Source organism: Martes martes (assembly GCF_963455335.1).
Source record: "Martes martes genome assembly, chromosome: 1".
Lineage (NCBI taxonomy): Eukaryota > Metazoa > Chordata > Mammalia > Carnivora > Mustelidae > Martes > Martes martes.
The window spans coordinates 171,506,145-171,524,700 of NC_137888.1; the positions used below are offsets into that span (position 1 = coordinate 171,506,145).

Here is an 18,556-nt window from a genome sequence, read left to right on the forward strand (position 1 = left end):
TTCTTAAATGGGGTTCCAGATCATTTGGCCTCACCCTACCAGATGGAGACAAGAAGGCTCTTGCTCATACTTACTGAGGGCTGAAACTCCAGGCATTCTTCCTCAAAGTCAGGGTCTACCTGATGAAAAAGAATCATTAGGAAATTAAAACATCCATTGATTTCTCCAGGACTCGGCCCCACTTGCAGGAGACTTCAAAGCCTGTGAACATCTCTGAACAGCTAAAAACTTGGCCCTTCCCTCTGTTCATGAGACCAGCATGCCACAACACATATCACATGAGTACAACACACAGGGAACGATCGACCAGTCACCAAAAGACGGCTCTCAAGTGTCGACAGAAGAACACAATGAATTTACTAGCAAGGCAACAGTTACAACCGTGAGATAAATAAAAGAGGAGTATCCAGTCATTGATAATCCTGCTCAGTTTTAGTGAGAAATAAAATATTTATAGCCTCCGGCAAGACTTACACTCACTTCAGAACATAACAAATAATGCAACCACCACTGATCTTTGGCAAACCATGGAATCAACATTTCTCACAGCTGGCTAGCTGGGTCTATAACTCCTTATGGCTTCATTTTAAATTTCAACTTGGTCTTGACTTTGGGTTCATAAGTATTTTGAAATCATCATTTCTTCCAAGTATCAGGCATCTCCAGGATGAGGGGCTCAGTACATTTCGATTCAGCCTTCTTTGGGGTCAGCAGCAAAAGAAATACTGAATCACCCTGAAGATCTCTGAGCCGTCCCACAGTGGAATCGGACAACGGGAGGTATCTTTTGATGTACGACAAGAATCTGATATAAATATGTATCGTACATCTTCCAGCAGATCAGAGTAAAACTCAGCATCTGCCACACAGTATGATGGCACCTTAATTGAGCACAAAAATTAAAAAGTCAATTCCTCCCGTTCAGTATTGAGTCTTGCCTTTCCTCAAAAACCCTTCACAGACATTTAAGTTAATGCCTTTGATTTTTGGCATCCCTGCAAGTAAAGATAAGACCCTGTCTACTCCAGCAGTGCTCTGAGAACCAGAATACTTGGCAAAGTTGTCTAATTCTTTATGTGTCTTAATGCTTCCAGCTTTACAACCATGTTTCACTACAGCTGAGTCTCGGACATTCATGTTAGGAGCAGAGCGGGTAGATAAGACATGGGGAGACCAAAATGCAAGAGCAAAAATTTTATAATCCTAAATCCCAGAGAAGCATTCTTTCCTTTTTTTTTTTTTTTAAATCTACTCTCTTAGCAACTTTCAAATACACAATATAATTAACTACAGTCATCGTGCTGTACATTATATTCCCATGTCAGTATTATTTTCTAACTTATTTTCTCCCCACATCTTGATCCAATCCCTGTGAAGTACTAAAATGTGTTAATCATCTTTACCTTTTCTCATCTGTAAGCAGGGAAATGAGGCAGGCAGAAACAGAAAAGCCGAAGGAAAGGCAAGGTGACTGAGCATCTAACTACCCAATGGCCACAGGTAAATGAAAAAAAAAAGGAACGTGTCAGCCTTGAAAGAGAAAGACACAGAGGCTGTTACTTACCTCTGCTGCTAAGTAATGCCCTGTAGCAAGATGCTTGAAACGGAAGAGGCTGTTCCAATATCCTGCTCCACCCCGACACGGGTCATGTTGAACTACCTACAAGAGGAGGAATGATTACCAGGAGTGGAAAAAATGTCAACCCATAGTAAGACAGCACTGAGACTTCACTCCTAAGTCATAGTCCAGGAGTGATATTTACTAGCTGAAAAAAATGAATACCTTCCAACAAAGCCACTGCAAGTATCACATGTAATGTCAGAGAGCAAATATATGGAAGTGTTATTTTTCTCCGAAGAAGAAGCAGTCTCCCAGTTCATATGAAGTGGTTCCAGCAAAAAGTTGAAGGGCTTTCAGATTATTTGCTTTAATCATAATAAAGTAGAAGTTAAGATTCCACAATGCATCCATAAAAGGCATGACAAAACTAAATTTCAGAGGAAACTGAAAGAATTCTGTACTTGTACTCACGTGCTGAAACACACAGATAAGCCAGTGCTCTGAACTTGAAACTCACAGAGCCTGGGCCAATTTACCATTAAAATATATGTAAGTTCAACTTCTGGTCATGATGGAATAACTGGCACTGGCAGTTGGTGCCATGAACAATTAAACACTGCACAAAATACATGAACTTGCTACAGATGACTAGAAAACTGGATAAAATACAGGAAACAACTGTGTTCCGATGTTAGACAACAGGCAGTACACAAATGTGATCTCTGAGAAAAGGGAAACAAACAAAGTGATCTTCATGATTATTCCAGCTTTCTGCCTTAAGGTCCTCTCTGGACGGTAGCACCGGGAAGAAGAATCCAAGCAGAAAACACCGGTCTGAGTTGAGGAGATACATCAGAATTTAGGGAGACTAAAGCAGCAGCAATTTATGGGGCCAGAATACAGAGCTACCCAGAGAAAAAGCTCCAGACAACTACACAGGAGCCTCCTTGAGCTTTTCGTTGAATACCAAGTTGCATATGTGTAAGGGGAGACCACACAAGGCCCAATGAAGAATGATAGGAAAGCTGTAAGTCCAATGTTCTCATTGCTTATTTGGGGCTGGGAGATGTTCTGACAGATTCCATGGAACACCTTGGGCATTCAATAAAATGTCAGAAGAATTACACCTTAGTGATGGGGCCAAGCCAACCCTAAAAAGAGAAAAGACTGTAGGACACTTGACTTAGCAAAGCTTTAAAATAAGCCTCCAAAGCATCAATCTGATTCACAAGTAACATTACAGTGTGACAAAACAGAACTCATAATTCTTTAAAGGAAGGTAACAGAATACAGATACTCCATAAAGTAGAACCGCCATGTTCAGCATATAATCATGAAACACTGGACAGATGAGAAGCAGGAGAATGTGACCCATAAACTCAGCAACCTGTCAGACAATATCAAATGATCCAGCATTTCTGTGTGCGTTGGTGGGGGCAGGAAACATATCTGAGACAGAATGAACCCAAATTTTACCATTTTGATACATACATACAGATTCAAGAAACTCAATAAACTCAAAGCAGGAAAACACACACACACACACACACACACATACATACATACCTACACACACACACACACACACACGGCAAATCATAATTAGATTAATGTAAATCAGAAATAAAAAGAAAAATCTTAAAAGTAGCCAGGAATAGCATGGAGGACATTAGGAGAAGGAAGGGAAAAATGAAGTGGGAGAAATCAGAGAGGGGAAGAACCATGAGAGACTGAGGACTCCGGGAAACAAACTGAGGGTTTTAGAAAGGAGGGGCGTTGGGAAATGGGTGAGCCTGGTGGTGGGTCTTAAAGGAGGGCACGGATTGCATGGAGCATTGCGTGTTATACATACATCAAAAACTAATGACGTACTGTCTGGTGACCAACATAACATCATAAAATAAAAAATTTTCTTAAAAAAGCAGCCAGGATGGGACACCTGGGTGGCTCAGTTGGTTAAACAGCTGCCTTCGGCTCAGGTCATGATCCCGGCGTCCTGGGATCGAGTCCCACATCGGGCTCCTTGCCCCGCAGGGAGCCTGCTTCTCCCTCTGCCACTCTGTCTGCCTATGCTCGCTTGCGCTCTCTCTCTCTCTGACAAATAAATAAATAAAATCTTTAAAAAAAAAAAAAAAAAAAAGCAGCCAGGAAAGAAAAGAAAACACTATATAGAGAGAACAAAGGTAAGAAACCACTGAATTCACATCAGAAACAATGCACACAAGATGACAAGGGATGCGCAACTTTCAAGTACAGAAAGAAAAAAACTGTCTACCTAGAATTCTGCACCCAACAAAAATAGCCTTCATAAACAAAGGCCAATGTGGAGAAACTGGAACCTTAATACACCACAGTGGGAGTATCAACTAGTGCAATCCGGCAGTTCCTCAGAAAGTTAAACAGCATTACCACAGGACCCACAATTCCACCCTTAAGAGAACTGAAAAACCTGTATCCTCACAAAAACTTGGTAGGTGAATGTTCACAGAAGCATGATTCAGAAGAGCCCAGAAGCAGAAACAATTCAAATGCCATCAAGTAAGAAAGTATGGTGTATCCATACAATGGAATATCATTTGGCAATAAAAAGGAATGAAGTATTGATACACGCGGCAAAATGGCTGAACTTTGAAAACACTCTGAAATAAGTGAAAGAAGTCCGATTCGAAGGGTCACATAGTGTAGTATACCACTTACAGGAAATGTCCAGCATAGATAACTCTATAGAGACAAGAAACTGATTGCCAGGAGGGGAGTAGTTTGAGGAGAAACAAGCCATGATCACTAGGGATACAGGGCTCCTCTTGGAGTAATGAAAATGTTCTAAACTTCACTATGGTCATGGTGGCCAAACTCTATACAGACCTAAGTCAAACCATTAAATTGTACACTTTAAATTTAGGAGTTGTGGCTCAGTGAAGCTATTATTAAAAAAAAAAAAAAACAACAAAAAAAAAAACCCAGATTTTTAAAATGAAGGTGAAATATGTTTCCTCATTTTCAAATGAGAGCAAGAGAATTGGTCACTAACAGGTACGAGAAATGCTATACGTGGTATTGGCCTTTTTTTTTTTTTTTTTTAAAGATTTTATTATTTATCCAACAGAGAAGAGAGAGATCACAAGTAGGGAGAGAGGCAGGCAGAGAGAGAAGGGGAAGCAGGCTCACCACTGAGCAGAGAGCCCGATGCGGAACTCGATCCCAGGACCCTGAGACCACGACCCTAGCCGAAGGCAGAGGCTCAACCCACCGAGCCACCCAGGCGCCCCGGCTTCCTTTTTTTTTTTTAAAGGAGCACTAATGATTCCAGAATCTGCAAGAAAAATATTCAAAAGGGGGAGACAAAAAAGCGGGGAAGACCCTCAATGTTTTCCTAGGATATGCAGGGGAAAACCGGCAGGAAACAATTTTTTAGGGAATAAGAATTAGATAGCTGTTTCTTCTCAGAGGAAAAAAGAGAAAGAGAGAAGATGCTCTGAAATGGATTTCTGAGTTAAGTATCTGAAGTTTTAGAAGTCCAGACCTTAAACACCCTCCACACAAACTTGTGATCTTTAACTCATTTCTACCGATTTAGAAATGAGTAAGACATGGTGGTACCTGCTTGTAAGTTTACTCAAGTCAGCCTCAGTGACTCCTGCAGGGTTTGGACTTGTTTTTGGTTGGGGGAGTTACGACAACATGTTAAAGCAAGATGCAAAAATGTCTGTCATCACTTGACAAAGTGATGTCAACTGTGCAAAATAACCGGCTCACAGAACAAACAGCTCCAATGAAATGGGTACATTAAGTTAATGAAATGATGGGTTACTTCTTCCTTTTTTCCTGTATTTTCAATTTTCCCTTAGTTTCTACTGACTACTTTAAATTCACGTGAGAATAAGTTCTTTTGATTTTGGGTTTTTTGGGTTTGGGCAGTAGTATCCAAATCACATGAAAAGTAGTTCTGAAAGATCGTTTTGGCTGTGCTGAGTACAGCAGTGACATCAGTGAACAATGACAAAGGTCTGGCTCACAAGGGGTTTCTAATCTAACAGGATTGACAGGGTCTCTATGTAGGCACTGACTAAAAAATTCCCAACAAGTGCTCTGGGTGTGGAGAGAAGGAGAAAAAGAGTACGAAGAAGATAGAAATTGAAAACTTTATGCAGAGTTCTTTCATTACGAAAACTGTAGAAATTATTCTATACAACAGTCAAGATAAACCTAAGTACTGCAAGATTCAAGTTAGAAGAAACATAAGACAATTCTTTTAAATGGGCAAAATATTGCAAAAGACACTTCCCTGAAGATGATACACTGATGGCAGATAAAGACATGAAGAAATGCTCACTATCATTAACCATCAGGGAAATGCAGATTAAAGCACTAAGAAATCCCATGATGCACCTACTAAAATGGCTAGCATGGAAAGGACGAACCATACAAAGTTGGTATGATGATGCGGAAGAACTAGAACTCCCATACCCAGCTGGGAGGAACATTAGATGATATGGACACTTTCGGAAATAGTTCAGTAGTTTTGTTGTTTTTTTTAAAACATACACCCACCATGTGATCCAGCTGTTCCATTTCTAGACAGTCAGCCAAGAGAAATGAAAGTTCACAACCATGAAGAGACTTGTGCACATTTGTAATGCCCTCTGAAGCTGTAGTTCTAACAGCCAAATGTTGGAATCAACTCAAAGGTCCATCCACAGGTGAAGAGACAAATTGCGGTGTACCTCATGGTGAAACACTCCTCACCAACAGAAAGGAATGAACTACTGACATGTGCAACAACATGAATGAACCTCAATCATGCTCAGTAGAGAAAAAGACCCAATAAAGATTACACACTCTCTGACTCCATTTATACCAAGTTCAAGAATAGAGAACACCTAACTGTGGACATGGAAAATGGAAGTCCAATCACTGGCGAATTCTCTAGGAGGAAAGAAAGATAGTGCTGGAAAGAAGTTCAAGGGAGCCTTCTAGTTGCTTCTAATCTTCTACTTCCTGATTGGGTGCCGGTCGTGTGACTGTGTGTGTATGTAAAAACTCATCAACTTGTATACTTTTGACCTGGGCACTTTGTGTCTGCTATACCTCAATAAAAACATGAAACCATTAGAGCAAGGGAGGAAGAAGAGAGAAGGCAGGCCGAGACAGAGAAATGCATGTACCCTAACAGGTGCAGTTACACAGAGAGAAGGGCTTCCGGGAGAGGCTAAGTCCTGCAGATCAGGCTCTCATCACCTCTGTCACCAAGCACTCATGCCATTGTCTGGGGGTCCCACCGTTCTAGCCTCTTTCCACCTCCTCTCAATAAATGACATGCAGAATCATTTATCTCAAGTAGCAGAATGCTTTATCTCTGTAAGTAGCGCACTGAATGCCTTACTCCCCTGCTCGAAACGCCTCTCCAAACGCCCCTCCCGCCTCTGACTTAAATCCGAACTCCTCACAGCTTGGAGAGGTGCCCTTCAGGCTCCAGTCTCCGAGCCCAGTTTCTGTTTCCCTTCCATGCCCATCCTCTGCTCCCCACTGAACTGGGACGCTGAGCCTTACCTCACTGCTGCCTCAGAGTCCCAACTGCATGCCACCGTCCGACATGAAGTGACTAACGCTCTACGCATCTCTGCCTTCAGAGATACACACCATCTTGTCCGTACCAGCTCAGATGCAACCTCCCTCACCCAACCTGAACTTCCCCCTCCCTCATCTCCATCCCCAGAGCATGAGGAAAGAGTCTCTGGCCACTTCGCCATCCAGTGATCTGGATGTCTCTCTCTCTATCCCACCCCTGACATGAGTCACTGATGTACGCTGCAGAATAGACACTCAATTACATATTGTTGGGAAAGACATATGAGCACGGGAAAGGTAGATGTGGAAAGAAACGATGATGCGACGCTGTAAGAAACTTCCAGCTTCACTTGAGAGTTTGCTTCCCAAGTCGACATCATTTTTCCCCACAAGTACACCCAACATCCTTCGGATGCGGCACGATGTGCTTATTCATCTCTCATCCCAACACATTTTCGGAAAGAGGTGAGCTTAAGCACTTCACAGACCCCCGAATGTTCTCTCTCCCTCTCCAGTCCCACCCCTTACCTCCACTTCCCACAGGGCTTTTGAACTCGTGGCAGATGTGGCCGACTGCCGGCCGGTGGTTCTCAGGAAGACATGCTGTTTCTTCCTGTGCTCATCGCAGGTAAGGAACTTCTCCTGTTCCGCATGGAACAGCCTTACGACGTCACCCTAAAAAGTCAGCACATAGAGGGTTTAAGGACCATGAATCTTACCAGAGAACTTAGCTACTGCCCCACGTAGAGCCAAGTGCAGCCAGCCTGGGAAGTACCAAACTCACCCCCTTCAGGATGTCATCTTTGTTGTCACTCCATTTCATGAAAAGGACTATTTTCCAGCTTGTATTGCAGTTGACAGAATTGACCTGAAAAACAATTAGTTATTTTTTCACACATTCCTCCCCACGACTGTTCTCCAGCCCAAAAACTCCTCATTACTGCCTAAGAGGCAGGGCTTTGCTTCTGTTCCAAAATCCTACCAACTCATAGCATTAAGATCATAGGAACTGGAGGAGTCAAGATGGCGGAGAAGTAGCAGGCTGAGACGACATCGGGTAGCAGGAGATCAGCTAGATAGCTTATCTAACCATTGTGAACACCTATAAATCCAACGGGAAATCGAAGAGAAGAAGAGCAACAATCCCAGAAACAGAAAATCGATCACTTTCTGAAAGGTAGGACCTGCGGAGAAGTGAATCCAAAGCGACGGGAAGATAGACCCCGGGGGGAGGGGCCGGCACCCGGCAAGCGGCGGAGCGACGGAGCACAAAACCGGGACTTTTAAAAGTCGGCTCCACTGGGAGACATCGCTCCAGAGGCTAAACTGGGGGGAAACCCAGGCGGGGTCAGCATAACCCCAGGACCCGCGGGGTCACAGAAGGACTGGGGGTGTCTGAGTGCCGCAGAGCTCGCAGGTATTAGAGCGGGGAAGCCGGCTATAGCGACAAAGCCGAGGAGTGAGTTCTAAGCCCGGGGTTACCTTGTGCCGGTCGCAGGCTGGGTGGGCTCGGAGCGCGGCCGGAGGCCACGGAGACAAAAGCGACCCGGCGCTTTTCTCCAGCTCCAACAATTGACTGCTTTCCTCGAGGCGCGACCGCAAGCCAGGGAGGCGGGGCTGTTGGGCGCTTTGCTCTGAGAGCGCACTGAGGAGCGGAACCCCAAGCTCTCGGCTCCTCTGGGCCGAGAGATTGGGAGGCCGCCATCTTCATTCCCGTCCTCCGGAACTCTACGGAAAGCGCTCAGGGAACAAAAGCTCCCGAAAGCGAACCCGAGCGGATTACTTAGCCCGGCCCCTGGCAAGGGCGGTGCAATTCCGCCTGCGGCAAAGACACTTGAGAATCACTACAACAGGCCCCTCCCCCAGAAGATCAACAAGAAACCATCCAAAACCAACTTCAGTCACCAAGAACAGCGGAATTCCACAGCAGGAGAAAGCAAATCCTACCTGGACAAAATGACAAGGCGGAAAAACTCACCTCAAAAAAAAGAACAAGAGGCCGTACCGAAGGCTGGAGACCTAATCAATACAGACATAGGTAGCATGACAGATCTAGAGTTCAGAATGACAATTCTCAAGGTTCTAGCCGGGCTCGAAAAAGGCATAGAAGATATTAGAGAAACCCTCTCCGGAGAGATAAAAGCCCTTTCTGGAGAAATAAAAGAACTAAAATCTAACCAAGTTGAAATCAAAAAGGCTATTCATGAGGTGCAATCAAAAATGGAAGCTCTCACTGCCAGGATAAATGAGGCAGAAGAAAGAATTAGTGACATAGAAGACCAAATGACAGAGAATAAAGAAGCTGAGCAAAAGAGAGACAAACAACTACTGGAACACGAGGAGAGGATTCGAGAGATAAGTGACACCATAAGACGACACAACATTAGAATAATTGGGATTCCAGAAGAAGAAGAAAGAGAGAGGGGAGCAGAAGGTATATTGGAGACAATTATTGGAGAGAATTTCCCTAATATGGCAAAGGGAACAAACATCAAAATCCAGGAGATGCTAAGAACGCCCCTCAAAATCAATAAAAATAGGTCCACACCTCGTCACCTGATAGTAAAATTTACAAGTCTTAGCGACAAAGAGAAAATCCTGAAAGCAGCCCGGGAAAAGAAGTCTGTAACATACAAGGGTAAAAACATTAGATTGGCAGCGGACCTATCCACAGAGACCTGGCAGGCCAGAAAGAACTGGCATGATATATTCAGAGCACTAAACGAGAAAAACATGCAGCCAAGAATACTATATCCGGCTAGGCTATCATTGAAAATAGAAGGAGAGATAAAGAGCTTCCAGGACAAACAAAAGCTGAAAGAATTTGCAAACACCAAACCAGCTCTACAGGAAATATTGAAAGGGGTCCTCTAAGCAAAGAGAGACCCTAAAAGTAGTAGATCAGAAAGAAACAGAAACAATATACAGTAACAATCATCTTACAGGCAATACAATGGCACTAAATTCATATCTCTCAATAGTTACCCTGAATGTTAATGGGCTAAATGCCCCAATCAAAAGACACAGGGTATCAGAATGGATAAAAAAACAAAACCCATCCATATGCTGCCTACAAGAAACTCATTTTAGACCCGAAGACACCTCCAGATTTAAAGTGAGGGGGTGGAAAACAATGTACCATGCTAATGGACATCAGAAGAAAGCTGGGGTGGCAATCCTTATATCAGATCAATTAGATTTTAAGCCAAAGACTATAATAAGAGATGAGGAAGGACACTATATCCTACTCAAAGGGTCTGTCCAACAAGAAGATCTAACAATCTTAAATATCTATGCCCCTAACATGGGAGCAGCCAACTATATAAACCAATTAATAACAAAATCAAAGAAATACATCGACAGTAATACAATAATAGCAGGGGACTTTAACACTCCCCTCACTGAAATGGACAGATCATCTAAGCAAAAGATCAACAAGGAAATAAAGGCCTTAAATGACACACTGGACCAGATGGACATCACAGATATATTCAGAACATTCCATCCCAAAGCAACAGAATATACATTCTTCTCTAGTGCACATGGAACATTCTCCAGAATAGACCACATCCTGGGTCATAAATCAGGTCTCAATCGGTACCAAAAGATCGAGATCATTCCCTGCATATTTTCAGACCACAATGCTCTGAAGCTCGAACTCAATCACAAGAGGAAATTTGGAAAGAACGCAAATACATGGAGACTAAACAGCATCCTTCTAAAAAATGAATGGGTCAACCAGGAAATTAAAGAAGAATTGAAAAAATTCATGGAAACAAATGATAATGAAAACACAACAGTTCAAAATCTGTGGGACACAACAAAGGCAGTCCTGAGAGGAAAATATATAGCAGTGCAAGCCTTTCTCAAGAAACAAGAAAGGTCTCAAATACACAACCTAACCCTACACCTAAAGGAGCTGGAGAGAGAACAACAAAGAAAGCCTAAACCCAGCAGGAGAAGAGAAATCATAAAGATCAGAGCAGAAATCAATGAAATAGAAACTAAAAAAACAATAGAACAAATCAACAAAACTAGGAGCTGGTTCTTTGAAAGAATTAATAAGATTGATAAGCCCCTGGCCAGACTTATCAAAAAGAAAAGAGAAAGGACGCAAATAAATAAAATCATGAATGAAAGAGGAGAGATCACAACCAACACCAAAGAAATACAAACAATTATAAGAACATACTACGAGCAACTCTATGGCAACAAATTTGACAACCTGGAAGAAATGGATACATTTCTAGAGATGTATAAACTACCACAACTGAACCAGGAAGAAATAGATAACCTGAACAGACCCATAACCAGTAAGGAGATTGAAACAGTCATCAAAAATCTCCAAACAAACAAAAGTCCAGGACCAGACGGCTTCCCAGGGGAATTCTACCAAACATTTAAAGAAGAATTAATTCCTATTCTCCTGAAACTGTTCCAAAAAATAGAAATGGAAGGAAAACTTCCAAACTCATTCTATGAGGCCAGCATCACCTTGATCCCAAAACCAGACAAGGATCCCACCAAAAAAGAGAATTACAGACCAATATCCTTGATGAACACAGATGCGAAAATTCTCACCAAAATACTGGCCAATAGGATCCAACAGTACATTAAAAGGATTATTCACCACGACCAAGTGGGATTTATTCCAGGGCTGCAAGGTTGGTTCAACATCCGCAAATCCATCAATGTGATACAATACATTAATAAAAGAAAGAGTAAGAACCATATGATACTCTCAATAGATGCTGAAAAAGCGTTTGACAAAGTGCAGCATCCCTTCCTGATTAAAACTCTTCAAAGTGTAGGGATAGAAGGCACATACCTCAACATTATCAAAGCCATCTATGAAAAACCCACCGCAAATATCATTCTCAATGGAGAAAAACTGAAAGCTTTTCCGCTAAGGTCAGGAACACGGCAGGGATGTCCGTTATCTCCACTGCTGTTCAATATAGTACTAGAAGTCCTAGCCTCAGCAATCAGACAACAAAAAGAAATTAAAGGCATCCAAATCGGCAAAGAAGAAGTCAAACTATCACTCTTTGCAGATGATATGATACTATATGTGGAAAACCCAAAAGGCTCCACTCCAAAACTGCTAGAACTTATACAGGAATTCAGTAAAGTGTCAGGATATAAAGTCAATGCACAGAAATCAGTCGCATTTCTTTACACTAACAACAAGACAGAAGAAAGAGAAATTGAGGAGTCAGTCCCATTTACAATCGTACCCAAAACCATAAGATACCTAGGAATAAATCTAACCAAAGAGGTAAAGAATCTATACTCAGAAAACTATAAAGTACTCATGAAAGAAATTGAGGAAGACACAAAGAAATGGAAAAATATTCCATGCTCATGGATTGGAAGAACAAATATTGTGAAAATGTCTATTTTACCTAAAGCAATCTACACATTTAATGCAATCCCTATCAAAATCCCATCCATTTTTTTTAAAGAAATAGAACAAATAATCCTAAAATTTATATGGAACCAGAAAAGACCTCGAATAGCCAAAGGAATATTGAAAAAGAAAGCCAAAGTCGGTGGTATCACAATTCCAGACTTCAAGCTCTATTACAAAGCTGTCATCATCAAGACAGTATGGTACTGGCACAAAAACAGACATATAGACCAATGGAACAGAATAGAGAGCCCAGAAATAGACCCTCAACTCTATGGTCAACTAATCTTCGACAAAGCAGGAAAGAATATCCAATGGAAAAAAGACAGCCTCTTCAACAAATGGTGCTGGGAAAATTGGACAGCCACATGCAGAAAAATGAAATTGGACTATTTCCTTACACCACACACGAAAATAGACTCAAAGTGGATGAAGGACCTCAATGTGCGAAAGGAATCTATCAAAATCCTTGAGGACAATGCAGGCAGCAACCTCTTTGACCTCCACCGCAGCAACTTCTTCCTAGGAACATCGCCAAAGGCAACAGAAGCAAGGGCAAAAATGAACTATTGGGATTTCATCAAGATCAAAAGCTTTTGCACAGCAAAGGAAACAGTTAACAAAACCAAAAGACAACTGACAGAATGGGAGAAGATATTTGCAAACGACATATCAGATAAAGGGCTCGTATCCAAAATCTATAAAGAGCTTATCAAACTCAATACCCAAAGAACAAATAATCCAGTCAAGAAATGGGCAGAGGACATGAACAGACATTTCTGCAAGGAAGACATCCAGATGGCCAACAGACACATGAAAAAATGCTCCACATCACTCGGCATCAGGGAAATACAAATCAAAACCACAATGAGATACCACCTCACACCAGTCAGAATGGCTAAAATTAACAAGTCAAGAAATGACAGATGCTGGCGAGGATGCGGAGAGAGGGGAACCCTCCTACACTGTTGGTGGGAATGCAAGCTGGTGCAACCACTCTGGAAAACAGTGTGGAGGTTCCTCAAAAAACTGAAAATAGAGCTACCCTACGACCCAGCAATTGCACTCCTGGGTATATATCCTAAAGATACAAACGTGGTGCTCCGAAGGGGCACGTGCACCCGAATGTTTATAGCAGCAATGTCCACAATAGCCAAACTGTGGAAAGCGCCTAGATGTCCATCAACAGATGAATGGATAAAGAAGATGTGGTATATATACACAATGGAATACTATGCAGCCATCAAAAGACATGAAATCTTGCCATTTGCGACGACGTGGATGGAACTAGAGGGTATCATGCTTAGCGAAATAAGTCAATCGGAGAAATATAACTATCATATGATCTCTTTGATATGAGGAAGTGGAGATGCAAGGTGGGGGGGTTTGGGGGGAGGTAGGAAAAGAAAAAATGAAAAGATGGGATTGGGAGGGAGACAAACCATAAAAGACTCAATCTCAAGAAACAGACTGAGGGTTGCGGGGGGGAAGGGGGATGGGAGAGGGTGGTGGGGAAATGGACATTGGGGAGGGTATGTGCTATGATGAGTGCTGTGAAATGTGTAAACCAGACGATTCACAGACCTGTACCCCTGGGGATAAAAATACATTATATGTTTATTAAAATAAAAAAAATTAAAAAAAAAAAAAAAAAAAAGATCATAGGAACTGCAAATTTAACTGGCCTGGCAGACGTGTTGGGTAATAAAGGGTGCATTTGTGCCCATCACCATGTATGCTCAAAATGACTAAGGGTACCTTCTTTCCAGCCTTTCTTCTGCAACTTTCCTGCTCTGCAGCCAAAAAGTAAAAGCTCAGTAGAAACAAGGACCGAGAAACATACAGGTACAAAGACTGCAGTGAACACATTCTAAAATGTGAATGATAATCACTGGCAACAGCGGCCACCGCTGGTACACTAAACACATGCCAGGCACTGGGTGAAGCACTAATACTCACAACTATGTTCAGTCCTCAGCAACACGCTGAAAAGTGGTAAGGACCATCACACCTATTTCAGACAGGAAAACTAGTGCACAGGGAGATTAGGGACATGTACGGTAACTAGCCTGGAAACGCCGACCTAGGGGATGGAAGATTCAGGATTTCCTTCCACATCTATCTGACTCCAGAGCTTGCGATCCTAACCCATAGACAAATATTTATGTCACAATCAAGTTACTGTCCTTTGGTTCTGCAATTGCCAAATTTGAGGCCAAGGAGATGTTTTGCCAAAGTCAATAAATCCCCGTTGCCAGGCCACCGATGGCCTGTAGCACACCCGTTGGAATAAGCAGCCAAAGACATTCACCCAAGGCAAACAAACTGGGAAAAGGTGCCCATCTAGCCAGAAAAATGTGAAGAGGAGGCCCTTCTCTGGCTTAACAAATTAGGCAACAATCTCCCAGTTATAGGAGGCTTAGTAAACTGAGTCCTAGGGGAGCTATCAGCCCTCCCCCAACCCTGATTCTGGGCCTTGGTTACTGCCCTCCAGAACAGGTATGCTGCCCCAAGTCACTAATAAGGTCACTTTCATCATGCACGTTCTGTGGCCCCAAGAAGCCCTGCTCCTGTGGCCTCTCCTTGCCCACAAGCCATCACGTGGTTTCCCTTACCTCGTTGCAGCCCGGGTTATCCACTAGCTGATGGCTGCTGGCATGGAGGGGCTGGCCAGCATTGACGGGGTTCAGTACAACCTTGTCACCAATGACCACCTGGAAAGGAAGAGACCAACAGAGCTTTTAAAAAAAGGGTCAGACGTCCTGGTGAGAGCAGATGGGGATGTTTAGACCACACCCTTGGATATGGCACATCCTCACCCATCACAGCCAAATGCAGGCCAAGCAGTGAAGTCCCACAATACCCGTCCAGTCCTTGGAGAAATACCAAGACCAGCATGGGACACCACTGCCAACTGTCAATATCCCCCCCTTCCAATGTTAACAGAGATCTATAAAAAAGCTCTGAGTATTAGGAATAGAAGCAGAACATTGCCTGAAGGAAGTCTATTTTTAAATGAATAAAGCTATAATCGTCTATATCTAAAGTAATGACTTTCATACTTTTTTGGTACAAGCCACAATAAGAAATTCATCTCTATTATATTCCAGTTCATACCTACTTATGTGCACTTATGTGTGTGTGTATATATATATATGTATGTGTGTGTACATATATAGATACACATATCTATATTTACCTAAAACAGAAGTTACCTCCCTAAAACAATAGTTGTTATCCTCATTATGTTTAGGACAGCCTGATACTATCTATTCTCCACTTTCTAAAATGATAGTCACAAGCCACTAAACTGATGGGAGTCCACAAATAGATCAACACTTGTTTGTAAAACACTATCCTACAAAGGATAATCAACCTTTCAACGCCATCATGGCTTCTCAACTAAGGCACAACTAAACAGGTAAGTTTTAAAGAAAGCCAAGGATTTGCCAAATATGAAATTCAGGACAAAGCACATTGCTCTTTTATTATGAGGATAGAGGGAAGGAAAACCAAATTGATGGCTTCCTAAGGGGTAAAACTCATCTATTTTCAGTTTGCTACATTTGGGGAGGGCATACAATTAAACTTTCCCTAACTCCAAATAAATACACACACACACACACACACAAATATAGATAGATAGATAGATAGATAGATAGATAGATAGATAGATATGGACCTCAAAAAAACCAAAACCTCTGGTGAAAACTAAGCTTTACTGGACTTGTTCTTCTCTCCTCAGTTGAGGATCGGTATTTACTGCACACCAACTGGGAAAGTATGGTCTGTTTCTACCTGCTTCTGGGATACAGCCTATAATGTAATATATACCCCAGCATATAAACGAATACTACCCTGCCCAAAGCTTGCAAACTTAAATAGCAATATGAAAAATGGCAAAACTCAGTTTGAGATTAAAGCTAGCTGAGCATTTTGACCAGATTTCAAACTGTTTAAGGAACACATTTTGTGTTAGTAAGAAGTTACTATTGTCAAATCTTAACAAGGTCAGAAAAACAGCTTAATAGCATTTAAACATACTTGTTGTCAAGTAGATGCCCACATAATGATGTACTAATGCAGCTGACAACTACCAGAATGCTTTGAGTCACATGGACAAGTATTTGGTGGCTTTATAGCCTAGGGACCCCAAGCAGAGGAGCCAGCTGAGGACCAACCCCAGTCACTGACACGGGATGGAGAATCTGCCAGCTTACCAATAAAGGAACAAGTGAAGCATCATCCTAAAATCCATTCTCCCTCCCTACTGTATCTAGTTCTCTTCTCTTCTCCTTCTTTACTAACTGTATTTCCAAAATAGAGAGGCATTTCCATTCCACTAGTGATCTAGAATGACAGGTACACTGCCCAGGACATTTATATAGGATGGCTGTTTTCATGGTGAAGTTACTGAGGTAATAGGCTATTCATCCAATTTTTTCAGAAACTCAGTAGGAAAAACACAGCTACTGTATTTAGGTCACACTTCTCTCCAAATTTCCCTGTTTCCCAAACATTGGTTTCCATAGTGACTCCCTTTTCTTCATCCAGGATGAGCCTCTGGTTCCAACTATAAAATTCTCCCCACTGACTTTTATATACAGTTAGGGCTGGAGACTTGGCATGGGGCACTCCCCAGGCTGGGAATTTGCACTTACGCTGTCTCCGATGGATCGCAGCTTGTAAAACGGCTGAATATAAAACCAGGACCCTTCGTTTCCCGCCTCGTCCAAAGTCACTCTCATGGCGTTCTTCTCCAGCAGAGCCGGAAGCCTCTTATTCACAGTTAGGTATTTATTACTTTTCAAATGCAGGAGCTGAAAACCCACGGAGGAAATAAGGTGAGTGTCAGCAGGTCTCTGAATCTCTGTGATGTCTCAGTCACAAAATATGTTTCAAACATTCCTTCCACCCCTGAGCTAACTATAAAGTTAGAAAGTCGTCAACGTGTCTGAGGCACGGAATAATTGGAAAATAAGGAAGAGCAACGGAAGAAGTAGATGGAAGAAGAAATATTTTATTCCCCACCCCAACATGGCCATGGACAAGACGGAAGTTGTTCAGGTCAAGTGCACCATCAGCAAGGAAGAGCATACCATCTTTTAACAGGTAGGAGCCTAATCCCATATAAAGAAGCTGAGGAACTGCAATCCGAATACCGCTGACCCTAACACAGCGCTGAGGAAAGGCACTCTTGAGCACAAGAAATAGTTGAAGAGATGACCCTATAAGGGGGTAGTCACTTCATGTGGAATAACATGGCTGCTATAAATTTCCACCTCCAACTGCTAAGCACTTTATTCTTGATTCTTGGGAAAACCAAAGATCTAAATGGGAAACAACTTGTCCCATAGTAAGTCTACACCAGGAAGTGCTGATTAATGCCTCCCAAATTAACAGGCTATAAGAAAAGATGGAAGGGTAGGTGAAAGATTGCCCCAGTCCTGGAGAAATACTAAGATCAGCATGAAACTGCATTGCCAAATGCCAATATCCCCTTTTCACATGTTAATAGGTACACTTTCTAGAACATTCCTAGAAGGTCCACATTCTCCTATCAGTTCAACAGCATTCAATCAATGCTGTTAGGGTCATGGGTCATGAGTCTGATTTGTGAGTCCCTGGCATGCTTTGGCCATTATACACAAGGGGAAGGCAATGTCCTCTTAAGTCTCATCATTACCCTGGTGAGTGGCCCCTAATCCTCCACACACCTGTCCAGGTGCTGAACTCAGTTGGTTTATGAGCTGACATTACACAGAGATGGAGATGGATCCCAAGATCCAGGGTTCCAAGAAGTAATAATAAGTAATATCAGCTAAAATGTATTCAGAGCTCACTCTGAGACAGGTACCTCACAATCATTCTAGAAAACTAGTTCCATTATTATTCCCATTTTGCTAGTGAGCAAACTGAGGCATGGGACCATTTCTTGCCCCAAATCTCACAGTTATTAAGTCACAAAATCTAAATTGGAATACATGGAGCGTTTATATTCTTAGCCCCTGTGCCGA

At 42.3% G+C, this 18,556-nt stretch overlaps 1 protein-coding gene across 1 annotated transcript in view; it reads right to left on the bottom strand.

Moving 5' to 3' along the window:
- Positions 1 to 18,556, bottom strand: part of ITPR1 (inositol 1,4,5-trisphosphate receptor type 1) — a 335,828-nt gene that overhangs the window by 186,266 nt on the left and 131,006 nt on the right. Inside the window, exons 7-12 of the mRNA XM_080801715.1 lie at positions 17,201 to 17,359; positions 15,155 to 15,253; positions 7,914 to 7,997; positions 7,658 to 7,804; positions 1,565 to 1,660; positions 75 to 119 (exon numbers count right to left, since the gene is read on the bottom strand). Of these exons, the coding sequence (XP_080657841.1) occupies positions 75 to 119; positions 1,565 to 1,660; positions 7,658 to 7,804; positions 7,914 to 7,997; positions 15,155 to 15,253; positions 17,201 to 17,359 (630 nt within the window). The remainder of the gene's footprint in view (positions 1 to 74; positions 120 to 1,564; positions 1,661 to 7,657; positions 7,805 to 7,913; positions 7,998 to 15,154; positions 15,254 to 17,200; positions 17,360 to 18,556) is intronic.